Source organism: Myxocyprinus asiaticus, chromosome 2 (genome assembly GCF_019703515.2).
Source record: "Myxocyprinus asiaticus isolate MX2 ecotype Aquarium Trade chromosome 2, UBuf_Myxa_2, whole genome shotgun sequence".
Taxonomy (NCBI): Eukaryota; Metazoa; Chordata; class Actinopteri; order Cypriniformes; family Catostomidae; genus Myxocyprinus; species Myxocyprinus asiaticus.
In genome coordinates, this window is record NC_059345.1 from 19,852,905 (window position 1) to 19,878,403 (window position 25,499).

At 38.2% G+C, this 25,499-nt stretch overlaps 2 protein-coding genes across 3 annotated transcripts; one reads left to right on the forward strand and one right to left on the reverse strand.

Annotated features, from left to right (window-relative positions):
* The first annotated feature begins 476 nt into the window (after nt 1-476).
* slc7a7 (solute carrier family 7 member 7) lies at nt 477-14,308 on the forward strand. Of its 2 annotated transcripts, XM_051652257.1 has the most exons (10): nt 479-816; nt 2,488-3,109; nt 7,292-7,417; nt 7,551-7,695; nt 10,475-10,598; nt 10,688-10,791; nt 11,069-11,165; nt 11,433-11,582; nt 13,176-13,359; nt 13,459-14,305. In XM_051652257.1, the coding sequence occupies exons 2-10, from the start codon at nt 2,614-2,616 to the stop codon at nt 13,536-13,538; spliced, it is 1,506 nt and encodes a 501-aa protein (XP_051508217.1). In that variant the 5' UTR covers nt 479-816; nt 2,488-2,613; the 3' UTR covers nt 13,539-14,305. The 2 variants fall into 2 exon arrangements, with proteins under 2 accessions (XP_051508214.1, XP_051508217.1); XM_051652254.1 differs by having other exon boundaries at nt 477-816; nt 13,176-14,308.
* Nucleotides 14,309-14,332: 24 nt separating this feature from the next.
* Nucleotides 14,333-25,496, reverse strand: oxa1l (OXA1L mitochondrial inner membrane protein). Its single transcript, XM_051652261.1, has 10 exons — nt 25,366-25,496; nt 24,760-24,894; nt 23,178-23,475; nt 21,281-21,424; nt 20,909-20,994; nt 20,607-20,771; nt 20,334-20,438; nt 16,515-16,677; nt 16,310-16,390; nt 14,333-14,579 (listed from the first exon to the last, which is right to left on the reverse strand). The coding sequence occupies exons 1-10, from the start codon at nt 25,474-25,476 to the stop codon at nt 14,455-14,457; spliced, it is 1,413 nt and encodes a 470-aa protein (XP_051508221.1). The 5' UTR covers nt 25,477-25,496; the 3' UTR covers nt 14,333-14,454.
* Nucleotides 25,497-25,499: the final 3 nt, after the last annotated feature.

The window sequence follows — 25,499 nt, forward strand, 5'->3', positions numbered from 1 at the left end:
ACCAGCAGATGTCCTCCGCGTGCGATGTTTCGAGCGCTTCGAAACAGTAAATAATTTTGTGAATCAATTGATTCAATTGATTCCAATTTTGTAAGCTTCGTTTTCCCATCACTAACTTAAAGCACCCGAGGAATCAATCATATAAAACTATCAATTGTACACAATGTGCGTCGAACTACGGAAAGCCGAAAGGGACTATGCCTATATAATGTTTTTTAAATCACGTTTTAAAGTAGGCTGCATAGTGTTAAAAACCCGCAATTTCTGAGCATAAGTGAAGCTGAGACAAAAGTTAGTGGGACCTTTTAGTTTTAGTTTTACTTATATATTTAATATATACATGAAATTGAACAGATGTAACATTCAAATGTATTAGTACTAAGTGTACTATATTCCGATATTTCATCAAAGGACGGCCCCATATATATCCACCACATAGGTCTGGGCTATACCCCGAATATCCACTGACTCTAGAAACTGCTCGTGGCACAATAATTAAGCTTCGTCCCTTTTCTCCACCCCTCACTCGCTGTCTTTTTTTTACTGTATCTGTGTTTATCAGACCGCAGAAGTGCATCCGTTGAGTCAACCTCAGTCTACTAGAGCCGTCTCTGGCGCAGGGACAAAACGGAAGAGTATAAACGCAAGAACTCAAGCGCGAACCGGGACAGAGACCTGATGATTACAACCTCAGACGCCTTTTTAAAATGAACAGGGGAATGACATTGATCTTGACTACGAAAATGAACATCAGATAAAGCATTAGAACAACCTGCACCCTTTACCTGATGCCATAGTTCATTATCTGAGGAAAAGGTATAATGTTCTGTCTCAAAATCCTTCTGATAAAAACCTCTTAAGTACTTATTCTAGTGCATGGAAATATGGGAGTATACCTGTGCTTTTGTGTCAATTTGTGATGCTTGTCATTATTTAAAGCTTCAAATAATTTGAGATGCATAATCACTGTAAACCTTACCTTACCTTTACTCATACATGCTTCTGTTGTGTAATACATTGCAGGTAGTTCATATACAGTTATAATAAAATTATTAAGATAATATTTACTGACTGTGGCTGTAACTTTGAGTAATTTTGTTTTATAGTTGTTTTTTTCAGAGCGTTATCAGCCTTCATTGGACCTTGCTCTCTGGCCCCAAAGATCTTGCTTTTTAATTATCACGTGCAGCAATTACCTACTGTCCACCCACTCAGCTCAGTTCTTTAATCATACTATTTGTTCTTCATTGTCTCTATCTCTCTTTTGTCTTTCCTGAATGCAACTTCCTTCTGTTGTAAATGTAATAAGACCCTCCTAACCATTTCACAGGTCAATCAATAAGTCCCAGATAACACACATGCATCTCTGAGATGTCTGTTTTCATTCATTTAATCTGGAAAGCATCACAATCTATTTAACATCTGCTAAACATCTTAAAAAGATCAGAATTACAAACATTGTAAATCATAAACGTCTCAAAGACATCTGCTGAATGTCTTATTGACATCCGAGACACATTTATTGATATACGTCTTATAGACGTGTTGCAGATGAGCAAACAATGTAAAAAATACGTCTTCCAAATGTAAACACACACATCAAATAGACGTCTGGGTGATGTTAGTTTGCTATCAGGGATCAGATCAATATGGCTGCTGTCAGATGTAGTTCCAGCCACAGTGAAATTCCCATTCTGTTTCTCTCAGATTTCAGGCCAATTTATGGCATTTTTTTCTTTTTAGTTAACCCTTACCTCAAAAATCATGCCTTGTTAATTAAGAGTCTGTCATAGTCAGCATTTTATCTCAACAAATGCCCTCAACTTTGAGCTTTTAGTACATGAGCTGTCAATTAACTAGTCATATACCCTGTATGTGCATTTTTTTTTTTGTGTAATCATATGAAATGTTACAGCCTGTCTTGAGCTTAGCTTGTTTGAGTCCATTGAACCTTGAGGAGCATGTGCTTATGCACCAAGATGTCTCTAGACTGAAGTGCGTGTGTATGTGAAAAAGAGAGAGAAAGATAAAGTGATAGAGCGAAAATGAACAAGATTAATTGGACTTAGCATATTAAGAATCCCTTCACTTTGATGGGATCAAATGGACCAGTGTCTTTATCAGAAATGGTGCAACAGTTGAGTTACCTGTCGGCTCAGACACACAATCCAGGTCCCATCTCACACAGTAAGACTAGAATATGAGCAGGTTGGATGTTTTTCTTAGATATAGACCTGCTGTGCACCGTTTTCCCACCTCTGTTTACACACCTTAAAAAAGCCATTTGCTCTAGCGAATCTTAATCTTAATGGATCCGAAATTGCCATATGTACATTTGAAAAGCAAGTGTGTGTGCATGTGTGCACTTTATGATTGTCCTGTTTCTTGGGAGATTATGATATGTGTGTGTGTGTGTGTGCGCATGTGTGCGCATGTGTGTGTGTATGTAAATATAACCATTGAATACTTTTCCTCTATACTCCCCAGATGTCACCGGAAAATCTCAAGATCTAACTTGGACCTTTTCAGACCTTTCTAAAACCTCGAACTCTTTCAACTGACTATAGAACTGATTTTCTTTCGTATCGTCTAACCTACCTGAGCCTTAAAACAATGGCTTCCTACAGCCCTGCCCCCACAGAGGAGCCCACTTTAGAGGGGCCGAATGGCAACCTAAAGTCAATGGGCTCTCAGCAGTCGATGAAACTGAAAAAAGAAATCTCTTTGCTCAATGGCGTGTGTCTCATCGTGGGAAACATGATCGGCTCTGGAATCTTTGTCTCACCCAAAGGCGTATTGATGTACAGCGCCTCCTACGGCTTATCTCTGGTTGTGTGGACAATCGGTGGGGTCTTCTCTGTGTTTGGGGCACTCTGCTACGCCGAGCTTGGAACCACTATTACTAAGTCCGGTGCCAGTTATGCGTACATCCTGGAAGCCTTTGGAGGTTTTCTGGCCTTCATCCGTCTATGGACATCTCTCCTTATCATCGAGCCCACCAGCCAGGCCGTGATCGCCATCACCTTCTCCAACTACATGGTGCAGCCCATCTTCCCCACGTGTATAGCACCCTATGTGGCCAATCGTCTGCTGGCTGCAGCCTGCATCTGTGAGTTGGTGTTTGTGGATGTGTGTATTTGGGAGGTATTTTTGTATGTTTCCAACCGGTGAAGGTGAGCAAGGGATTAGTGTGTGTGTGTGTGTAATTTGAGGTGCATCTCTGCATCTTCAAGAACATCCTTTGAACCCTGAGAAGTATTACTCTATCTTCTGAGAGCTTGTTGGAAAAGTTAGCAGAAGAAATAGGACAGTTTGAAATAGTTTTGCTCTGTGTGAATAGTGAAGGAAATGACAATGGAAGTGGGTGGTGGGAAAGACATGAAATTATAAAGACAGTTGGTGACATTAGTTAACTAACAATGAACTAACAATCAACAGTACTTTTACGGCATTCATTATTCTTTGCTAATATGTTAACATTAGTTAATGCATTATGAACTACCATGAACTAACAATAAGCACTTGTAGTTAATTTTAATGTAATTCCAATCTAGAAAGAGAGAAATCTCATTAAACATCAGATTTTTAAGCCTATACACAAAAGTAATGAGAATATATTGAAACACTTACACAAAAATATCAAAAAGTACTATAATAATACCATGGTATTCTTTGAAGTACCTTTGAGTACCATTTAAATACCATTGTATGTGAATATACTGTATATCATGATCAATGTACTACAAATGACTTATTACAAATTATTTTTCTAAAATTGTAATCAGATTACTTTACTAATTAATTCATTGGAAAATAATCACATTACAAATTACTTTTAATTTACTTTGTAAAACACTTTTCCGCTCAACAAATTCAAAATAATGTCTATATTTCTTTCTTGTTCATTGTTACACATACACTCAGCAACTCACATTTCTCCTTCACAATGATTCGTTACTGGGCCATAATTCATGTATTCTTCATAAATAATATATTATAAATAAGTATAACCCTATAATGTACTTAAAAGTAATTAAATTAATTGAGTTACTTAAGTCAGTTACTGTAATCTGATTACAAGAATTTAAAATGTAATGCATCACACAACTTTCTATTTACTAAAAGTAATTACATTACAGTTACTAATTACTTTGTAAAGGGATTACAACCAACACTGATCATGGTGTATAACACAAAGTACCATTGTATTACCATTTGATGATACCATCACCATACTATGGTACCACCACAGTACTTTTTTGTAAGGGTAGAGAAAGCAAGAGAGAAATTATTACACAAAGAGAGATTATGAAAGTGTGGCAATGATGGAAAAGGGTAGCAGAAAAGAATGTGTCAGACGAGTGCAGCTGATGTTGAGGGTTGTATTCACGTGATTCTGTCTCATGCAGCACAGACATGCAAGATAGCACAAAATGTAAAAACGAATATGGAAAGTTTACACTCGAGAACTGATGTTCATCTACTAGTTCTTGAAATGCTTCAAGAATTATTGATATTCTGCATTATAACCCATTGATATCACCTCCAGTAATCAAAACACCAGATAATCTAGATGAGAATAGTTTTCTGCCAGACATTAAAATAATTGCCTTTTTAATGTCAGAAAGAAGGACAGAGTGTCAGATTTACAATCTGAGTGGAGTTCATCTGTGTGTAACACACAAGTGCACACTTCATTTAAAGATAAGATGTGCTACCGTGAATGTGAATATTCTGATTTCTGGAAGTTAAAGTCCTCTGTGTTATGACTCTGACCCTTATGACTAATAACTAGTGACAGCTCAGCATGACACAGAGCCAAAAGGACACTCAGAGACAGAGAGACAGACACAGAAAGAGAGAGAGAGAGAGTTAGAGGCAGTTTGCTGACCAGACACATCTAGTCTTGTGGCAGACAAACACACATTCAGTGCCTTTAGTTCTCTCTCTCAACTCTAGGGAACATTAATATGATATTTTACAGGTTCTTAGACAAAGGACACATTAAACTTAATCTTACTGTTGTACTTGTCCAATTAAACATGGTAAATATCTACATTGAACTAACAAGCCCACCCTAAAAAAAATTATTAATTAATCAATCACATGATAACATGGACACATTCCAAAAAATTTTAAGCACTACATGTAGTGATACAGTCTAAATGATCACAGTTCTTGTTGCCCTTGTTTCATAGATTTTTAAGCCAGTATAAAAAGAGCAGATTATACAGGAATGAGAGATATTGCTCCGTAAGCAGTGCCACTGTAGATAAGAAAAGGGGTGTGTGAGCAGTTTATGAATGTGAGGGAACATTGATAGCAACTATAACAGATAAGAAGAGGACTAGAAAAGATTTGTTAGGAGGTTGAGCCAAGCTAAAAGAACACAAGGAGGGTGTATGTATGAATTGAAACATAATATATTGTTACACGGCTCTCTGGAATACTAATTTCTGAATGGTCATTCGTAGCATTCTGCGGTCAAATATTTTGTATTTTAATATTTTTTGCTAAACTGTATATTTGATATAAAGTTATGATTTAAAATAAGAGATATAATTGTGCTGTTACCCACATAATCAAACAGTTCACCTCAAAGTAATATTTCATGTCCATTTATTTATATTTTTTTGTAAGCAGCTTGGCAATAAGCTGGATGATGTACAGTCATTCAGTTACTAATACAAAATAAACCCCTTCAGGATGATACATTTACATTTATTCATTGAGCAGACACTTTTATCCAAAGGGACATAGAAATGAGGAATACATTTGAAGCGATTCATCATAAGGAGGCAGTAATAAGATAAGTGCTGTAATACAAAGTAGCACATTCACTCATAGAAGCAAAAGTAGAGAGGAAGGTGAGAGACAGTGGTAAAAGATGTTGGCTTGAAGTAGCGAGTGTTGATAGGGGTGTGTGGAGCGAGTGGTTGTTCTGTAAGTGAGCATCAATGCCTTGAACTTGATGCGAGAAACCATTGGCAACCATCGCGGTTCGATAAATTGAGGCGTTATGTGCGCTTTCTTGGGCTCGTTAAGACCCATTGTGCTACCGCATTCTGGATAAATTTCAGAGGTTTGACTGTGCATGCAGAAAGTCCTGCCAGAAGAGCATTACAGTAGTCCAGTCTAGATATAACAAGAGCCTGGACTTGGAGTTGTGTAGGATGCTCAGATAGGAAGGGTCTGATCTTCCTAATGATACAAATACTGATTACCCTTCAGGGGTTTATTCTGCAGTAATGACCAGCTGACTTTACATTGAAAAAAATGTTAACCTTAAAAATGTGCTTCATGTGGTGACACCTTAATAAACTAGTTTGAGTCAAGTCAACGAATAATCAAATTAACCTAAATACATTAGGTTACACCAACAAAGCAAATTTTAAGGGTTAGATCAGGTAGAAATAGCTCCTTAAGGTAACAATGGTAGTTTTCCACTTTTTACAGTGACAGTGTGTCTGGCTGTTTTAGAGTTTGTATTCTTAAAGTCATTTGACACATTGTTCCTCTTTTGCATTTAGGCTACCAAACAGAAACAGCCATCTCTGACTCTCGATTTCAGTTCACTTTAAACTCATTTATTTCCTGTATTCAGTTCTATTAAGGGTTATTGAAAAGACAAATCCATTGGACAGACTTTGGAAAGATAAAAAAAAATCTGAATTGCACTAGTAATCTATTTGCGCTGATTGTGCCCTAATGGCATGGAATATCAAAGCACAGGTGTTTACAGCTGGATTTTATGTGTGACAGACAAAATGCACACTCACACATACACGCAAACTTTAATGTAAATGCTGCCCTAAGCTCTTTCACTCCATGCAAAACAACCAGCAGGAGTGCTAGAGTCAGCAGGCCTGCTTCCTCAAGCCAGAAAGACTACCTTACAAAACATACACGCATGATCACACACACACACACGCACACACACACACACACACACACACACACACACACACACACACACAGACTTTTTCTCACCTGCTCCCTCTCTGTCTGTACATCCCGACACATAACACAACATTCCAGTCAAAACAAACTGACCCCTGAAGATCATTGATACCCATGGAAACAGGGGAAGACCATATCCATTTCATTTTATTGCAGTGATGGTCTGACTAGATATCCACCCAAAAACAATTCTAAAGATCACAAAACACTGGGACATCTGCAAGTCAGAGCTCCTAAACAAGATATTTTAACCTGTGATGTGAGTAAGAGTATTAGTGCATGTGTGCCAGAGATATGAGTTTTTATCTTAACCTAATTCTTATTCTCATAGGCTTGCTGAGTTTTGTCAACTGTGCCTATGTCAAGTGGGGGACACGCGTTCAGGACTTCTTCACCTATGCAAAGGTCATCGCCCTCATCGCCGTCATCATCACTGGCCTTGTCAAGATATCCCAGGGTAGAGACACAAGAGAATATTTTACAACTCTTAAACACCTGTATAAACTCTAAGAAAATCACATTCAGCAGCAGTATACATGTACAGTACATTATAGTCTGATTGTGATGATTTGTGTGTGTGTGTGTTCCAGGTTACACACAGAATTTTGAGGGTCTGTTCACAGGTTCATCTCAGGATCCTGGTGACGTGGCGCTTGCGTTATATTCTGCTCTCTTCTCATACTCTGGATGGGACACTCTCAACTTTGTCACTGAAGAGATCAAAAACCCAGAGAGGTAAGGTCATTTCAGCACAATATATGATGATGCTGTCGTAAGACACTATACTGTCTAAAGTCCAGAGCTGTGTCCCAAATTACTCACCATACACTGTGCAATAATGCTATACACTAGCAGGGTTGGGAGGGTTACTTTTGAAATGTACTCCATTACAGATTGCAGAATACATGCTGTAAAATGTAATTTGTAATGTATTCCGTTAGATTACTCAAGGTCAGTAACGTATTCTAAATACTTTGGATTACTTCTTCAGCACTGGTAGATTTTTTCACTTGTTTTGACAATAAAAACTCTGCCAGTATAGTAAGACAAAATACACGTTAAAAATACATTCTCTGAAAAACCTAAATATCTTATGCAGTGTTGATTCTAAAACAAGATAAATCAAATTGATCTTGTTTTAAGGATTTGTAGATATTTTTACAGGAAAACAATACAAAAATTATTATCAAGAATATGATTTTTGCCCTAATATCAAAGGTCTTACTAGAAAAAAAGAAATTATGCTCCAACGTGAATTTTCTTGATAAAAAAATATGATCGTGCCTGGTAACGTGCATGTAAAATGGCTAGAAATAGCATTTTAGCTTAGCGTAAAGCTGACAATTTACACAAGGTTTATTTCTATTTCTTCTTCAAACTTACTTCAAACTTACTTCTCTGTCTGCTCATATGAATTTAACACATCATAAGAAAGTGTTTCACCACTGTTCAAATGCACTTTGGATCGCATCATTTATATGTATAAATGTTTTCCATCTGAAAGGACTAAATATTAAATGAAACAAATGACAGTAAAATGCAAAGTAACCTCTTCAGTAATCAAAATACTTTTTTAATGTAACTGTATTCTAAATACCAATTATTTAAATTGTAACTGTGGTGGAATACAGTTACTTATATTTTGTATTTTAAATATGTAATCCCGTTACATGTATTCCGTTACTCCCCAACCCTGTACACTAGGCATGTGCCAAAACCACCAATTTTCATAATCGACTAGTCGGTCGGTTGTTTGAACGACTAGTCGACAAGTCGGTGTTAAGGATTATAATATATAATTAGGCTCCGTTATTTTCAAGTGACCCCAATCAGACGTGTTTCAGTAGGATATATGGACACTAAGCGCAGCACTTCAACACGGTAACGAACGGTTATTCAACAAAAAATATAGTCTAAGTAACTATTAAATCATATTGCACAAAACTATCAAAGTAAGAATAGTAAGAAATAAGAAAGGCTCCAATATAGAGCGGCATGAAAACGCTTATGCGTATCCTGAACGCAGAATGACGTGCTTCAATGTTACCGGAGTGCTTCAGGGCGATCCTCGCGATCCTAGTAACATCGCTTCCAATCGCCAGTGTGTTTAAGTAGACTTCTCAGCTGCACTGCAGCTTTTCCGTTGCTAAACAACTGTTTTATTGAATCACAGGGGTCTGTTGACATCAATGCTCTTTTGCTCGTGAGTGTCTATGTGTGTATGTATGTGTGTCCGTGTGTGAGAGTGTGTGTGAGAACGAAAGAGAGTGAGTGAGAGGGTGCTTTCCACAAATAGTGAAAGTTATTTCAGATAAATTAGATATTGTTTGTCATTCTTATCTGTTGTACTAAGCCAGTGCCTTTGTTTTAGTTTGTTATCTTTCTGTGGTAGCCTGTACTGCTCTTTGAAATAACTGAAATAATTTGGCGAAATTATTGGGAGCCGTTATGTGGTCAAGACCTGGAACTACTTCATAGCCGTGCATTTACTGAAAAATAATTGCACACCTTAGAACGTCCGTCAACCAATCAGAATCAAGCGTTCAACAGCCCTGTAGTATAATAAACTCATGCGACGTGTTGCTGCTAGCTTTAACACATTAGCCAGTCTCAGTCCAACACTTATATCTCAAATAAGCGTGTGGTGATGGAAAAACATTCAGCTCATATTTGCCAGGCTTTGTCTTCACAAAAGTTTCTCTAGTTGCCACATTCACCATTATTTACAATAATGGTGAATGTTTTGTCAAGCCAGCATTACAGCCAGGTAACTCCACCCCTTTTGCTACTTAGGCAAGCCGTGACCACTGAGTGCATGAAGTAGACAATATTCTAAACTCTGTTCATTTAGTTGAAAAAGTACACCTTTCTTTCTTTCTTTCTTAACGGAAAAGGGTAAAATAAGGATAATGGAGATGGCTTTTCCTCCTCCAAAGGTTTTATCTCTGATTTACTCTAATGACTGAGCATTTATTTAAACACAGCAAACATGTGATTGATCACATGCCTTTTGATGGATTTCTCAGGTCTGTCATGTGACAAGAGCTCCCTTTTAAAATTCCTGCCCAGAAACTATCCAAACATTTCTGCATTTAGGGTTCTGGGTAGAAGAAACTCCTTTAAGATAATGAAAGACCAGCTTCCTCCACCAAAATCCAAAATTGATGAGATACTACAAACCTGTGTCACATCATTAAAGAAAACGGTAATGGTAGATGGCTGCAAATAACAAGTAAAATGTTGTAGCGCCACTGAGACATTACAATATAAATATTGAAATCTATTTATAAAGAATTTAAAGAACATTGACCCAGAAATATCTCAAAGGATTCGGTGAAACATTATCAGCAGTGTCTGACTGAAGACATACTTTCCTTTTAAGAGCTGTGGATATACAGTTCTGTACAGATAAACTGTATAATAGAACATGCACACCTATTGTAGCCTGTGCATTGTCAGAGTACTACATTCACATTAATACCTTGCCCCCTGGTGGCCGTTTTATATAATGCAGAAATCTTCCATTGGCCATTGCCATCTCCATGCCGATTGTCACAGTGATCTACATCCTGACCAATGTAGCGTACTATACAATCCTGCCCATCCCTGCCATTTTGGACAGTGATGCTGTGGCTGTGGTGAGTACCCATATCTGGTTCTAGCCTATATTGCAGAGAGACCATAAACATGGTGGAAAAGATGGTCTAATTAACTTTTTAATCCATAGACATTTGCAGACCAGGTATTTGGGTATTTTAATTGGACGATACCACTCGCTGTCGCCTTCTCCTGCTTTGGAGGATTAAATGCATCTATTTTGGCTGCTTCAAGGTGAGTTTTGTTGATGCCTGAACATAAATAGTTCAGTGGTAAACTATCATTGTTGCCATATGGTTCAACATCTCATTCCTTTTTAACAGACATTCTACATCTATACTGATTTATAACTTTAATAATAGTAATAGAGTCAAGTCCATGATCATCTTCAGGACCATTTTAGACTCTGTGATTTTGAGGTTCTCATAGCGCAAAAACGGCTGTGGAGATCTAGCCAAGGTGGCATTTCAGTCTCAGTTCATTTCTCATTTGTGTAAATATCTCCACCCAGGCTGTTCTTCGTGGGCTCGAGAGAGGGCCACCTGCCAGACTACCTGTGCATGATTCATGTCAACCGCTTCACCCCCATCCCCGCCCTGCTCTTCAATGTCAGTCCCCACCTGAACATCTCCATTTATATGTTAGAATGTGTTAGAATGCCACTATGCCTTATTATACTGTACTTCCATTCTATGTCTGTCCTATTTTTCTGCTAAACATCATGCATTCCGTTTGTCAAAGCCGTCATCATCTAAATGCATGACATTATATGTATTCCATGTTTCCAAGTCATGTACAGTATATAGATTAAACCCTTGTAAATGTAGCTATGGTTGAGTGTGAATTGTCTTAAAGTGTGTTTTGTTGTGTGACAGGGTGCCATGGCTCTTGTGTATCTGTGTGTGGAGGACATATTCAAACTGATCAACTACTACAGCTTCAGCTACTGGTTCTTTGTGGGTCTGTCTATTCTGGGACAGCTGTACCTGCGATGGAAACAACCAGACAGGCCGCGACCACTAAAGGTAACCACACAAAATGCATTTGTCATGTATTGTTTTTTAAATAAGGTTAGACTTGCTTGTAATATTAAGGTGAAGATTTAAGACATGCCTAAAAGGAGTATTCCGGGTTCATTACAAGTCAAACTCAATCGACAACTTTTGTTGTATAATACTGATTTTCACAAAAATAATTTTGACTCGTCCCTCAATTATTTAAGTTTCAAAAGTATAGCCACATGACGTAAACATTATACGAGTTAACATGATTTTAGTTTGATAAAATCGATTACTAACCTTTCTGTGTGGTTAAATCCAATATTACAATTTAACACCAGTAAACCCTATAATCTGGTGAAGCAGTAAAGTCAGTAAATCCCTGATATTATGATACCAAAATCATGTTAACATGTACAATATGTACGTCTTGTGGCTATACTTTTGAAACAATGTGTATTTTAGTGTTTATGGACTGGTCCCATTCACTTCTATTGTAAATGCCTTACTGTTACCACAGTTTATATGAGGGACAAGTCGAAAAATGTGTTTTTGTAGTAATCAACATTACCCTACAAATGCTGTCAATTGACCTTAACTTTTAATTAATTAAATTAAAAACATTAAATAAAGAAATAAAACAAACTCTCAACCTTGTACCTTCCTAACTTAGCCTTACACTTTTCATTAACAATACAATGGTATTACTACTGTACTTTTATTTCCCCTTCTAGGATTAGTCTTAAAGTGATAGTTCACCCAATAATGAAATTTCTCTCATCGTTTACTCGCCCTCATGCCATTGCAGATGTGTATGACTTCTTTCCTCATAATGCAAGTGAATGGTGGCCAGTACTTTGAAGGTCCAAAAAAGCACATAAGGGCAGCATAAAATTAATCCAGATGACCCTAGTGGTTAAATCTATATCTTCAGAAGCAATATGATAGGTGTGGGTAAAAAACAGATCAATATTTAAGTTCTTTTTACTATAAATTCTCCTCCCTGCCTAGTGGGTGGCAATATGCACAAAGAATATGAATTGTCAAAAACTAAAGAAAAAGAATGTAAAAGTGAAAGTGGAGATTTAGTAAAAACTTCAAAGTTCTGGCCACCATTCACTTGCATTTTATGGATCTACAGAGCTGAGAGATTCTTCTAAAAATCTTTGTGTTCAGCAGAAGAAAGAAAGTCAAACACATCTGGGATGGCATGAGGGTGAGTAAATGATGAGAGAATTTCCATTTTGGGTGAACTATCCCTTTAAGAATTGGACTTGTGTTGGAGCTGTGGCATAGCTGACTGTACTTTATCTCACCTATTATAATCCATACTTTCCAATTAAAAAAAATTAATTGACATGAAATATTTATTTCATGAATCTTGAGTTTGACATTTTTTTATTATGTGAGAAGATAATTGCGCAATGTTATGAGAAACATGAAACTAGCACCAGGTACAAGTCAAGTATACAGTTTAGTTATCATTATACAAAAATCTTTGACGGCAGAATGTCACGATTGATGACAGAATCAAGTATTCCAGAGAACCGTGCAATAAAATGTCAGATTCCTGCTTAACCTAAACTCAGCTCAATAATCCTTTCTCTCTATTTCTTTCAGCTCAGTCTGTTCTTCCCAATTATATTCTGCCTCTGCACAGTGTTTCTTGTGGTGGTGCCTTTATACAGTGACACTATCAACTCATTGATTGGCATCGGCATTGCCCTTTCGGGAGTACCCGTCTACTTCCTTTGTTGCCATCTACCTGCCTCCCGTAGGCCTATGTGGCTCCGCAAATTTATTGGTAAGCCTCTTCATAAAGATTTAGGTGATGATAGAGTAAATACTGGTCCTAATTTTGTGGTTAATGCAAGGTATTCCTCATTCATTCTTTCTATAACAGCATCATCAGGTATAATCATCCAGAAGGTGTGTTTCTGTGTCCTTACCGAGATGGACACAGATGATGGAAAGGCAGAGTAGAAGTGGACGGTACACGGACAATCAAAATATACAATATCCACCTCAACTTATCCAGTGTTTGATGACAGAATGGACACTCAAAAGAGAGAAACATCTATTTGGCTGATGTGAAAACCTCGTTTGACACTGTATATATATATAGACACATTTTTGGTCACACTGTCAAAGTGTTAATTGAATATACATTTAGATGCCTGTACATTGAAAGTCTAGTACACAAGTTTGTTTTGCATTTTGACAACAGGAATTATCACTACAATATGTTTTATAATAATTTACTAATTAATATTGGAATATCGAGCAGTATTTCCAGTGTTTTCCTATACATACTGAAATTTCAAAAGCAGTGTTACTCTGGTATTGTGACATAAAAAATAAAGGACAAAAATGCATTTGCTGTGTTTGGGACATATATATATTGTTATAATGTTGGTGTTGACATTTAGTTTATGATTGTATTTATGTTCTTTGTTGACAAATAAGTATGGTATAACATATAGTTAAAAGGTCATTACTGAAAAATAAACCCTTACTGGGTGATCACCCTGAAGCAGTTTATTTTACGTTAAGTTTCAGCTGACTGTTCATTATCCTGCTTTATACCAAGCTACCCTCTGTGATGAGAGTCAATTATATTGTATAGCAATCATTATCCAAAAATATTTAACAGCAGAATAAAGGCAATAATATTGCTCTTTAATGGTAAGAACACACAGCACGACACTTTTTCCAATACACACTCTAAAACACATTCCTTAAGTCAATACATATATATATATATATATATATATATATATATATATATATATATATATATATATATATATATATATATATATATATATATATATATATATATAATTTATTTATTTATATATACACACACAAAGCAAGCGCACAATTCTCCATCTAGCTTTCAGCCTATCGTCTCTTCCCAGGGTCTTTTCTTATCACCTTGCTTAGGACTACTTGTTTTTCCTGTCGACATTGGTGCTGCTGACTGCTGCAGGGGGTTGTGGGTAAAAGTCTGCCTCAGGGGACCTTGAAGTGAAAGTGAAAAAAATTTAATTGTGAAAAGAAAAATACATGCCAAGTTCCATCTGTAGTATCCAATATGGCGTTTCTCAACCCTGTTCCCGGAGTACCCCCCAACACGACACATTTTTTGGATATCTCCCTAATCAAACACACCTGTTTCAACTCATTACTGGAGACTCCAAGACCTGAATTGGGTATGGCATGAAACATGTATCCTTCTGAGATAAAATATCAAAATGCATTGCGATGAGCTCAGAGAAAAAAAATAATAATCCAAGAGGTTGGATGGATAAGATATTCTGACTTCAAATATATTTCATCCAATTCTGAAAACTATCAATAAAAACAACAATTCAGTAATTCAGCTCCAAAAAGCACATAAAGGCAGCATAAAAGTAATCCATCAGACTCCAGTGGTTTAATCCAGTCTTCTGAAGTAATCTATTCGGTTTTGGGTGAGAACAGACCTAAATATAACTCCTTTTTCACTATAAATCTTGACATTACCAGTTTCCTTGACGATCATGATTTCAAGCTTGATTACACTTCCTAGTGCCATCTAGCGCTCTGCGCATTCATCAAGCGCTAGGAAGTGTAAACGAGCTTGAATTCATGATCATGCCAAGAGATTGCAATGGTAAGATGTATAGTGAAAAAGGAGTTACATTTTGGTCTGTTCTCGCCTAAAACTGATTAGTTCGCTTCAGAAGACATGTGATGCGTCCAAAACTGCGTATTGTCACAGTATGTACTGTATTTTATGAAGGACGCACTTATCTGCCATCAAAACAGTATGTTCTTTTAGGTATGCATGTGAGTAGTATGAATAGATTTCGGACATACTACATCCGGTGACGTTGGCATCATCTCGTGACCCGAATATATGATGTAATAACAACAACTGCAAAAACTATTTGCTTTGGTTTTGTTAAACAAGCAATATTTAGGCACAAAGAACAATTATGTTGGCATATAGAGCACTTATAGTTGAGAACTAATAGCCTCTCTATTCACCGCCATTTCTTTAAATCCAGTGTTCTGAATGTGACATTGCCTCAGCTCCCGAGGGATTATGGGATAATTAAGTGTCCAGTCGATCCGCACTTCAGAATCTTTCCGGAAATAGGTCATCCAGGTATTTCTCGCTTACTGCTTCATGAATACTGTGGATTCTGACATACTACTCCATTGGCATACTGTTTTTGGCATACTATATAGTAGAGAAATATGGATATTTGTACACAACGTGAGATTAAACCACTTGAGTCTTATAGATTACTTTTATGCTGCCTTTATGTGCTTTTTGGAGCTTCACAATTTTGGTCACTATTGACTTGCATTATATGGACCTACAGAGCTGAGCCATTCTTCTAAAAATCTTTGTGTTCTGCAGAAGAAAGTCATACACATCTGGGATGGCATACTGAGTAAATGAGAGAACTTAAAAGTTTTTAGGTGAACTATCCATTTAACCCAATCCTTTTGTGTGCTGGGTAGTTTTTATGTTTAAAAGAGTGTCACACCAAACTCTGTTGGAATCAATTGTGAGTTTTATTGGAGGAGCATCATTTGTGTGGCCACTGAATTGCAGCAAGAACATTTAAAATTAGTTGCTTATGAGGTTCCATTTCAATTAGGATGCTGGTTTAAGAGGTAGCTGCCTATGTAGAGTAGACAGCAGACAGCAAGGCAGTTAAATCGTTTTTGAATGGAACCATAGAGTGGAACCTCACCTTTGGCTGCCATGTCAAGATGTCCTTTAATTCTCCTTTCTCTCTCTTCCAGCTGCTGAGCCAACTGTGCATTCTTCCATCCTGAGGTAACACACACAGATAAACATTACACAGGAAGCACAAAATAGGCATAGCAGAAAGAGAAGCAGATATAGAAGATGAAAGAAAAAGAGAAAGTAAAAAGGTCCCATAAATGTATCCACACCTTTCTTGATAGTTTCAATGAAACCTTCATTCTTAGGCAGAGCTGAAGGTGGATGTGTGATGCGTTCTGGGATGCGGAACTTCTGTCTCACCGCCGGGTGCCTCAGCAGGGCCACCTGACCCAGCGAGAAGAGGTTAGAGGTCATCCAGTAGGTAAACACAGCCTGGAAAACACACAGATAGAGTTACACTGTTGGAAATCATTACTGCATATCAAGAGAAGACTAATCCTGTCATAAACACAATGCTGTTGCTTAGCTAAAGTCTGCAATACTTAAAGAAATAGGTTTATATGGACGCATCGACGTGCCATGGCAGTTCTGTGATACACCGCTTTAAATATGCAGAATTAAAAACGAGATTTGAGAACTGCAGCAAAGGGTAGGATTTTCGGTTAATAACCTACATTTCGGTCTACTGCTCAAACAAAGTTAACATATTGCTTCAGAAGACCTGAAATATAGCTTTTATGGTGCTTATTTTGTGTTTCTTTTTTTTTCCCCAATTTGGAATGCTCAATTCCCAATGCACTCTAAGTCCTCGTGGTGGTGTAGTGACTCGCCTCAATCCAGGTGGCGAAGGACGAATCACAGTTGCCTCCACGTCTGAGACCGTCAATCCACACATCTTATCACGTGGCTTGTTGAGCGCGTTACCGCGGAGACATAGCGTGTGTGGAGGCTTCACGCTATTCTCCATGGCATCCACGCACAACTCACCAAGCGCCCCACTGAGAGCGAGAACCACATTATAGTGACCACGAGGAGGTTACCCCATGTGACTCTACCCTCCCTAGCACCCAGGCCAGTTTGGTTGCTTAGGAGACATGGCTGGAGTCACTCAGCACGCCCTGGATTCGAACTCGCGACTCCTGGGGTGATAGTCAGCGTCTTTACTGGCTGAGCTACCCAGGCCCCCACATCACAATCTAATTAACATCTGATAAACATCTTAAAAAGATCAGATTTACAAACATTCTAAATCATAAATGTCTCAAAGACATCTGTAAAATGTCCTTTTGACATGAGTGTGGAAACATCTTAACCCGTTCAGACCCTGCATCCATTGGAATGGACATAAAATGTTTTTCTCTGTAAACCAATAAAAATGTATGCTTTCATAATTTGAACAATGCCAGGTCACTGATTGGTCCCTAATCAACCAATTACAATGATGTTATCACCCCAACTTAATCTGAGAGAGCTTCAGGAAACACATAACACAGCCAGGAGGCACCCTTTTCACCTTTTAAATACTATTTTATGTCCATGGTAGCTTCATCAATTCGCACAGGTTATAATCTTAACACCATCAAATGATAATATCTAAAGTAAATTTGAAGGTAATTCAAAGATGTAGAGCACAAGATGTTTTTAAAGATTAATGTCCATCCCAGTGGACATCAGGTCTTAAGAGACATCAGAAGGAACCTCATTATTTAGTATCAGTATGCCAAGGTTGGGACATATTTCATAGCTAAAATGTGATTTGACAATATGTTTATTGTCACCAATTTAAAATTTATAATATTATTATTAATGCACTTTTAGAGTATACAGTGGTAGACTTCCTTGAACTTCTGGTAAACGGTGAACTATCCGATAATGACTGCTTGGATTCAGAAGATGAGGCAGATGATGAGACAAGGAGTGAGATAGATGGTAAGTTTAGAAGTTAGCATTAAATATCTAAAGTTAAATATTAAAATTGAGAATAGTTTAAAAGTGAGTAAGGTGTACTTATTTGTCATTGGTTTAGAGAGGGACAGAGACAGTGGAGAGGTTCTTTGCACAACAGAAGAACCTGAGCTAGCAGATGAGATTGAGGTAGAAGTCAGTGTAGAGACTGAGGAGACACAGGTGCATGAGGAACTGATTAATGTCAGACTTACCGAGGAGGAGATTAAATGGCATCATAGGCCATTTACCACCATCATCGACACATCTTCTGATATGCCTCCAGTTGAAGAGTCCTATCTACTGATAATTTACATATAATATACACCAATCAGCCACAACATTAAAACCACCCGCCTAATATCGTGTCCCCCTCGTGCCGCCAAAACAGCTCTGACCCAGAGGCATGGTCTCCACAAGACCCCTGAAGGTGTCCTGTGGTATCTGGCACCAAGACGTTAGCAGCAGATCCTTTAAGTCCTGTAAGTTGCGAGGTGGGGCCTCCATGGATTGGACTTGTTGGTCCAGCACATCCCATAGATGCTCAATTGGACTGAGATCTGGAGAATTTGGAGGCCAAGTCAACACCTTGAACTCTTTGTCATGTTCCTCAAACCATTCCTGAACAATTTTTGCAGTGTGGCTGGGCACATTATCCTGCTGAAAGAGGTCACACCGTTGCCACGAAGGGGTATAGGTGGTCTGCAACAATCTTTAGGTAGGTGGTATGTGTCAAAGTAACATCCACATGAATGCCAGGACCCAAGGTTTCCCAGCAGAACATTGCCCAGAGCATCACACTGCCTCCGCCGGCCTGCCTTCTTCCGATAGTGCATCCTGCTGCCATCTCTTCCTCAGGTAAACGACGCACACGCACCTGGCTGTCAACGTGATCTAAAACAAAATGTGATTCATCAGACCAGATCACGTTCTTCCACTGCTCCATGGTCCAGTTCTGACACTCATGTGCCCATTTTGTAGGCACTTTCAGCGGTGGACAGGGGTCAGCATGGGCACTCTGACCAGTCTGCGGCTACGCAGCCCCAATAGCAGCAAGCTGTGATGCACTGTGTATTCTGACACCTTTCTATCATAGTCAGCATTAAGTTTTTCAGCAATTTGTGCTACAGCAGCTCTTCTGTGGGATCGGACCAGACGGCCTAGCCTTCACTCCCCACGTGCATCAGTAAGCCTTGGGTGTCCATGACCCTGTCGCCGCTTCACTGTTTGTCCTTCCTTTGACCACTTTTGGTAGTTAATAACCACTGCGTACCGGGAACACTCCACAAGACCTGCCGTTTTGGAGATGCTATGACCCAGTCGTCTAGCCATCAAAATTTGGCCCTTGTCAAAGTCACTCAGATCCTTACGCTTGCCCATTGTTCCTGCTTCCAACACATGAAATTTAAGAAATGACTGTTCACTTGCTGCCTAATATTTCCCACCCCTTGACAAGTGCCATTGTAATGAGATAATAAATGTTATTCACTTCAGCCAGTCCATGGGTACAGACAAGTTCAGGATGCAAGGCCCCTACCTGAAGTGCAGTTCAACATGGTGGACCACATGCCGAACTATGATGAAGAGGCCACCAGGTGCAAGAGGCTACACTGCACAGGAAAAACACATGTCTTCTGTGACAAGTGCAACATTCATCTGTGCTTTGTACCCCAAAAAATTAGGGCTGAAGGGGTATTGCAGATGAGTAAACAATCTAAAAAAATACGGCTTCTAGATGTAAACACACATGTTAAATAGACAACTGGGTGATGGACGTGTGCTATCAGGGTCTTTTGCTCAAAACTGTTAAGTTTAGGTTTAGGGTATGGGAATATTAAATTGTTTATTAATGTAATTACTATTCAAATATTTCAAAATTTTAGGCCATGTGCCTTTCACGTCATATCCATTCAAAGTTAAGTTAAAGAATGAAGTTTTGGTCTGCACTGTTTCACGTGACTGTATTTTCAGCTTCGGTCACTGGGGGGCACTTTGAACATTCTTAAAGCATAATAATCTACAATTCTTCTTTTGTGTTCCACAGAAAAAAGATAACAGCATATGGGTTTGGACTGACATGGGATTGAGTAAACAATTTTCATTTTTGAAAAAGATAGAAAGAGGATGAGAAACAGAGGACTAACTGTGGGGAAGTTAATCGTCATAGGAAGGATGACAAAGGGCATGATTCTGAAGACAGTCTTCATGGCCCTCAGGTTGGGGTTGTCGACACCAGACTCAGCTCCCAACTAAGAATACATGTGAAATATATAAAGTATATTATATCTAAACACATTTTACTACTTTAAAAACAACAGCAAACAATACTTGAACACAACAAACATGTGTTACATTTAAATTCAAAATATCAAAACCAGTTTCTAAACTTGGAAAAAGACAAAAAGTTAATAATTCACCTCTAGGATGGCAAACATAGTACCAGTCACAGCAATGGGGAGAATGTAAAATGGATCAGATGCTGTAAGATCTGTGAACCACCAGAGGCCGCCAGTCTGCAAACTGGGCACAGGCAGATACGCCATTTTACGCAGGGCAATGAAGAAAGAGATAAAGATTGGAGCCTGTGGAGAAAGATAATAAGAAGGTAAATATGATTACTAAACAGCAGCAGATTAATCAAATTATTTGGTGTAGATACATACGTAGTGATCTGATGCTCATAAGGATAAAAGCATTATGAAGGAAATCTGCAACTGACCTGAACCAAGGGCACTAGGAACCCACGCAAAGGGTTTACATCATGTTTCTTCTGGAACATCATCAAGTCGGTGTACGCCTTTGAAACTAGAGAACGGCAATAAATGTTAACATTGCACACACACCTGTGTGTTTTAGACCACAGGACAGTCATAAGAAAAGTGGAGCAAATAGACACACTGCTCACTGCAGTATAATCTACTGATAAGTTTTGTACCAGAATAAGCTAACAAACTAGACAATGACAGAGAATAGAATAGAGAAGCAATGGATGAGAGAAGATAATTTATACAGTTACAACATAACAATGGTAGAGAGGGAGAGAACAGATATGAAGAGCAAAGATGGTTTAGAAAATAGATGAGAAACTTACAATCAAACTTGTTACCGCTCTGCTTGGCCTCATTCATGCGGTTGGTGAGTTTGGTCATTTCTGGCAAGACGTTGTTCAGCTTGGCCGCTTCCCTCTGTCCCTTCACAATGACCGGGAACACAGCACACCGAGCAATAATGGTACCTAAGGAAAACAGAAGGAGTTGAGAAACCATCCATGTTATTAAAACAACACAAAAATCTGAGGTGTGATTTTCAAGAATTGTGCATCAGGCATCTGTAAAGCTACACCATGTAACTTTTGGCCCTCTGGCGATTAAAAAATAAAACTGCATGCGTATTGTGGAAGAACATTATTTTGGTAATGACGCAAGTTGTGCTTCGGCTCTGCTCCTCTGCATGGATGAATGTGGTTCGACGCACCGGTGTACACATGGATACAGGACATTTGATCAGAGCGAATGGACAAATAAATAACGAAAGAAAGGAAAAGTCGGATATCCGGAAACATGTCATCTGAGCAGGTAAGTGCCATATCTTATGCTGCTGTTCTGACTTATTGGAAACATTTATATTTTGTTTATATGCCTAACTTCTGTAACTTCAATGTTCGTTAACATTAGACATAATGATTGCTAGTCTGATAAGGTCAAACATTGTAAAGTTTTAATAACTGCAGGACATTCTGGCCAAATTGACCGTGGTAGTAACTAATTTATAGATTGTCATTGTTACCAACCAGTGGTCAACATAATTTAAAGACTCACATGTCCTTGGCAAGCCTAGGACTAAAGGATTTATATAAATTATTGCCATTATAAAGAAAATACACACGTGTGCTAGTTAGTGAAAAGTTCTGTACTGATTACAGTATAATTATTGTATTTCACTACACACACACACAGACGTGTGATTACACAACTATACATAAACAATATCAATAAAATATCTTACCTCTTGAGTAAGAAAAAAAAGCCATCTCTATGTCACTTTTAAATCCTTTCAGTTGTCGCCACCTCTGAAAAGCCAAGCCGATGTTAATTTGGGTTTTATTACAGACTCTGTCGCTTTCCCTTTTTGCTTGTAGACTCTGCTCTGTTAGGGGTTTCTTTGTTTTTACAACCAGTGATTCCCCGGAGGTTTGCCGTTTTGAATGATCCATGGTCAGTTTTTCTCGTTCAGTGTGAAAACAAACTTTCAGCTTCACTCTACTCCCACACCATACACACACTACAGTAGCCAGATTTTATTTTCTGTGTAAGGATATGATGTGACACGTGAACACGCACGGGCGAATGATGCTACTCTAAAATATAAATCATTATTATAGGTTTATCAAAGTGTATTTGGGTAAAGACATGGTTTGGAAGATGGATTTTTGTTGCACTCTCATTAATACCATTTTATTTTTTTAACAAAAAAAAAAAAAAAAAAAAGAGTTACATAGTGTAGCTTTAAGCACAATGACTGAAGGAAAATTACTGTATGAAAAAGAGAGAAATCTTCTGTTACTGTACCTTTTAATAAATAAAACAAAATCAGGATATAACTGTAAAGTAGTGGTCAGCCCGATATAGGTTGTTCAATGGCCGATGCCAAAGATGATATCTTTAGAGCAGGTGGGCCAGTGTCTGATTTAATGCAGATATTTACAGAACACAAAAAAGCTAAAGATCTGGGTTACAGTTAGGCACTGACAATGGAAGTGATTGGGGCCAATCTGTAAACGTTAAAAGACATAAACAATGTGTTTATGTGGTAATCAACATTACAAATGCTGTTGACTGAGCTTAACTTGCTTTGAACCCAGAATATTCCTTAAATACTACATTGACTCCCCTGTTAAGATCCTCAGTTCTCTTTTATCTCTTAAGAGAGCAAAGAGTTTGAAGACACTGATAATAGCTACTGACTAACTGCATAGTGATTTGCGTTACCTGCAACAATGGCACCCCACCACGGTAGTCCAATGCCAACATGCATAAACTCAAGCAGATTCTGGATCAAGCCCACAGGTGTGTTGCTGCCCAGGCCAAGCTCTGCTAGGCTGGGATCCGCACCAACCCCCTGCAGGACATCTAATGCTGAAAGAGGAGCCTCAGCAACTTGCTCTGTAATTGGTGATGTGACCGCTAGGGCGGGGTCAGCACTAGGACTTGGAATGGAGACTGGGGCTGATGCAGTAGCACCTACCAGTTCACTGGGAGTGGACACAGTTTGAACTGTTTCGGCAGCCTGTAAAGTAAGCAAAATATGTTTTGCTTTGTCATATCACAAAACCTAATATAAGTGAAATAACAGCAGAGACAAGAGACCTGTTTTCGAAAGAAAATGTGAGTGGTGCTTGATGTGGCAAAGCCCTTCAACACAAAGTCCCACCATTGGCCATAGTACACTTCCCCTGAGTCAAAAGTGCTCACCCCCATGTCTCTACAATGTTCTGGTGCCATAGACAAGGGTGTTCCTATTTGGTTGCTGTTAGGGTGTTCTGGGTGCTCACTAGGGCATTGCTAGGCGGTTCTGGATGGTTGCTAAGGCATTGCTAAGTAGTTGCTATGGTACACTGGATGGTTGCTAGGCAATCCCCATATATCTGCAATGATCTGGTGCCAAGGTATAGCTGCTTCTATATGGTTACTAGGGTGCTCTGGATGGTTGTTAGGGTGTGGATAGGCAGTTTCCAAGGTGAAACTTTAAGGCTGCTTGCTAGCTCGAGTCAAATGACCCAACCCTGATTCTTTTCCTGAGATGCCCGATCGCTTATAAAAGTCATGGGTGTACTATAAGTGGTGCGGGACGAGTTAACTTCCATTTTGTATAAAAGGAGAAGAAAGGAGAAGAAGAAAAAAGAAGTATGTGAGGTAATAAGTGATGCTTTGCTAAAGCAAGCACCACTAAATATATAATTCATAATGCAATAATGAAGTGCAAGGCAAACTAACTACTAGGGCATTAATTCGGTCAATTATTATTATTTTTTTCAAGAAGTGTTTATATTTAAAATGTATTTTCAGTAAAAAGTGATTTTTTCATTGGATAATATTTTATTTTATTTTTTCTTCTTTTTTTGCATTGCTTTGAGAAGATCCAGAGATTCTTAAGGAAAGTTTAAAATAATAAGAAAATATAAACATATCAGACTCTACTGTGGAATAATGTGAAATTTAGCATTATAGTAAGATTGATTTTAAACCATGCTGAGTGTTTGTTTATTAGTTTATTTATTACTTTGACTATGTTTGTCAAGTTTCAATTATAGAGAAAATTATATAAGAGGAATTCGTTTTCATTTATAAAGTATCTAATTCATTGACTGGACTATCCATTAATAGGCATTACAATATGGTCATTTAATATACAAACCAATATAGATTTGGCAGAAAACAATGACCATAATGTCATAAACAGGTATATTGCTACCATGATATATAATTACTCATATCATGATATATGATTTGGGTCATAACGCCCACTTCTACAATCTACTAAATCAGAAACCCTCTGTTTTGAGCAACCCACCTGTGAGCTGTTGTGTCTGACTGCCACAGCACTGACCAGCAGGAACTGTCCATGGTTGTGACACCCAACAAGGGCCTTAACCAGTGGACCTCTACTTCTTCTGACAGTGTGAAGACTCGATCTTGGTTTATACCACTGAAACATCATAAGATTCAGACAGAATATGTTTTTTATTTATTTATTTTTTTTACTCAATGACCAAAGGACAATGGTCTGGTTAGGACCCAATCTATAAGAGATCATTCATATAGATATCAGTAAGGGGGTAGTGACTGTGACAGGATGCTGTCAATAAAAATTCTATAAAGTTTCAAAAGAAAACAGAAAAGAAATGTGTTACTTATCCCAACAAGAATCTCCGACTGTTCTTGACACTTTAGTTATTATTCAGCATGTTAACTGAACAAACACGTTGTTTCTGAATTCACTGTTACACGGAATGCGTCGTTTTAACAGTTAAGTATTTTGAAGATAATCTACTAGTCTACACAAGCACAGCTCTGCACTTAGCTTTTAGCTTCTCTCAAAGTCATGCCTTGTGCAGAACTGCGATTCACGATATTCCACGGGAAACAAAGTCTTAACTACCAAATAAACTCGAATTACCTTGTTACCTGCCATTACAACAGGAACAGTGGAAATGCTCGCTGTGCTTGTTTGTCGAAACAAACATGTTGTAAAACATCCTGTGAGCACTCTGCCCCTGAGCGCAGCCATCGTTGACAGAGCAAACACATTGT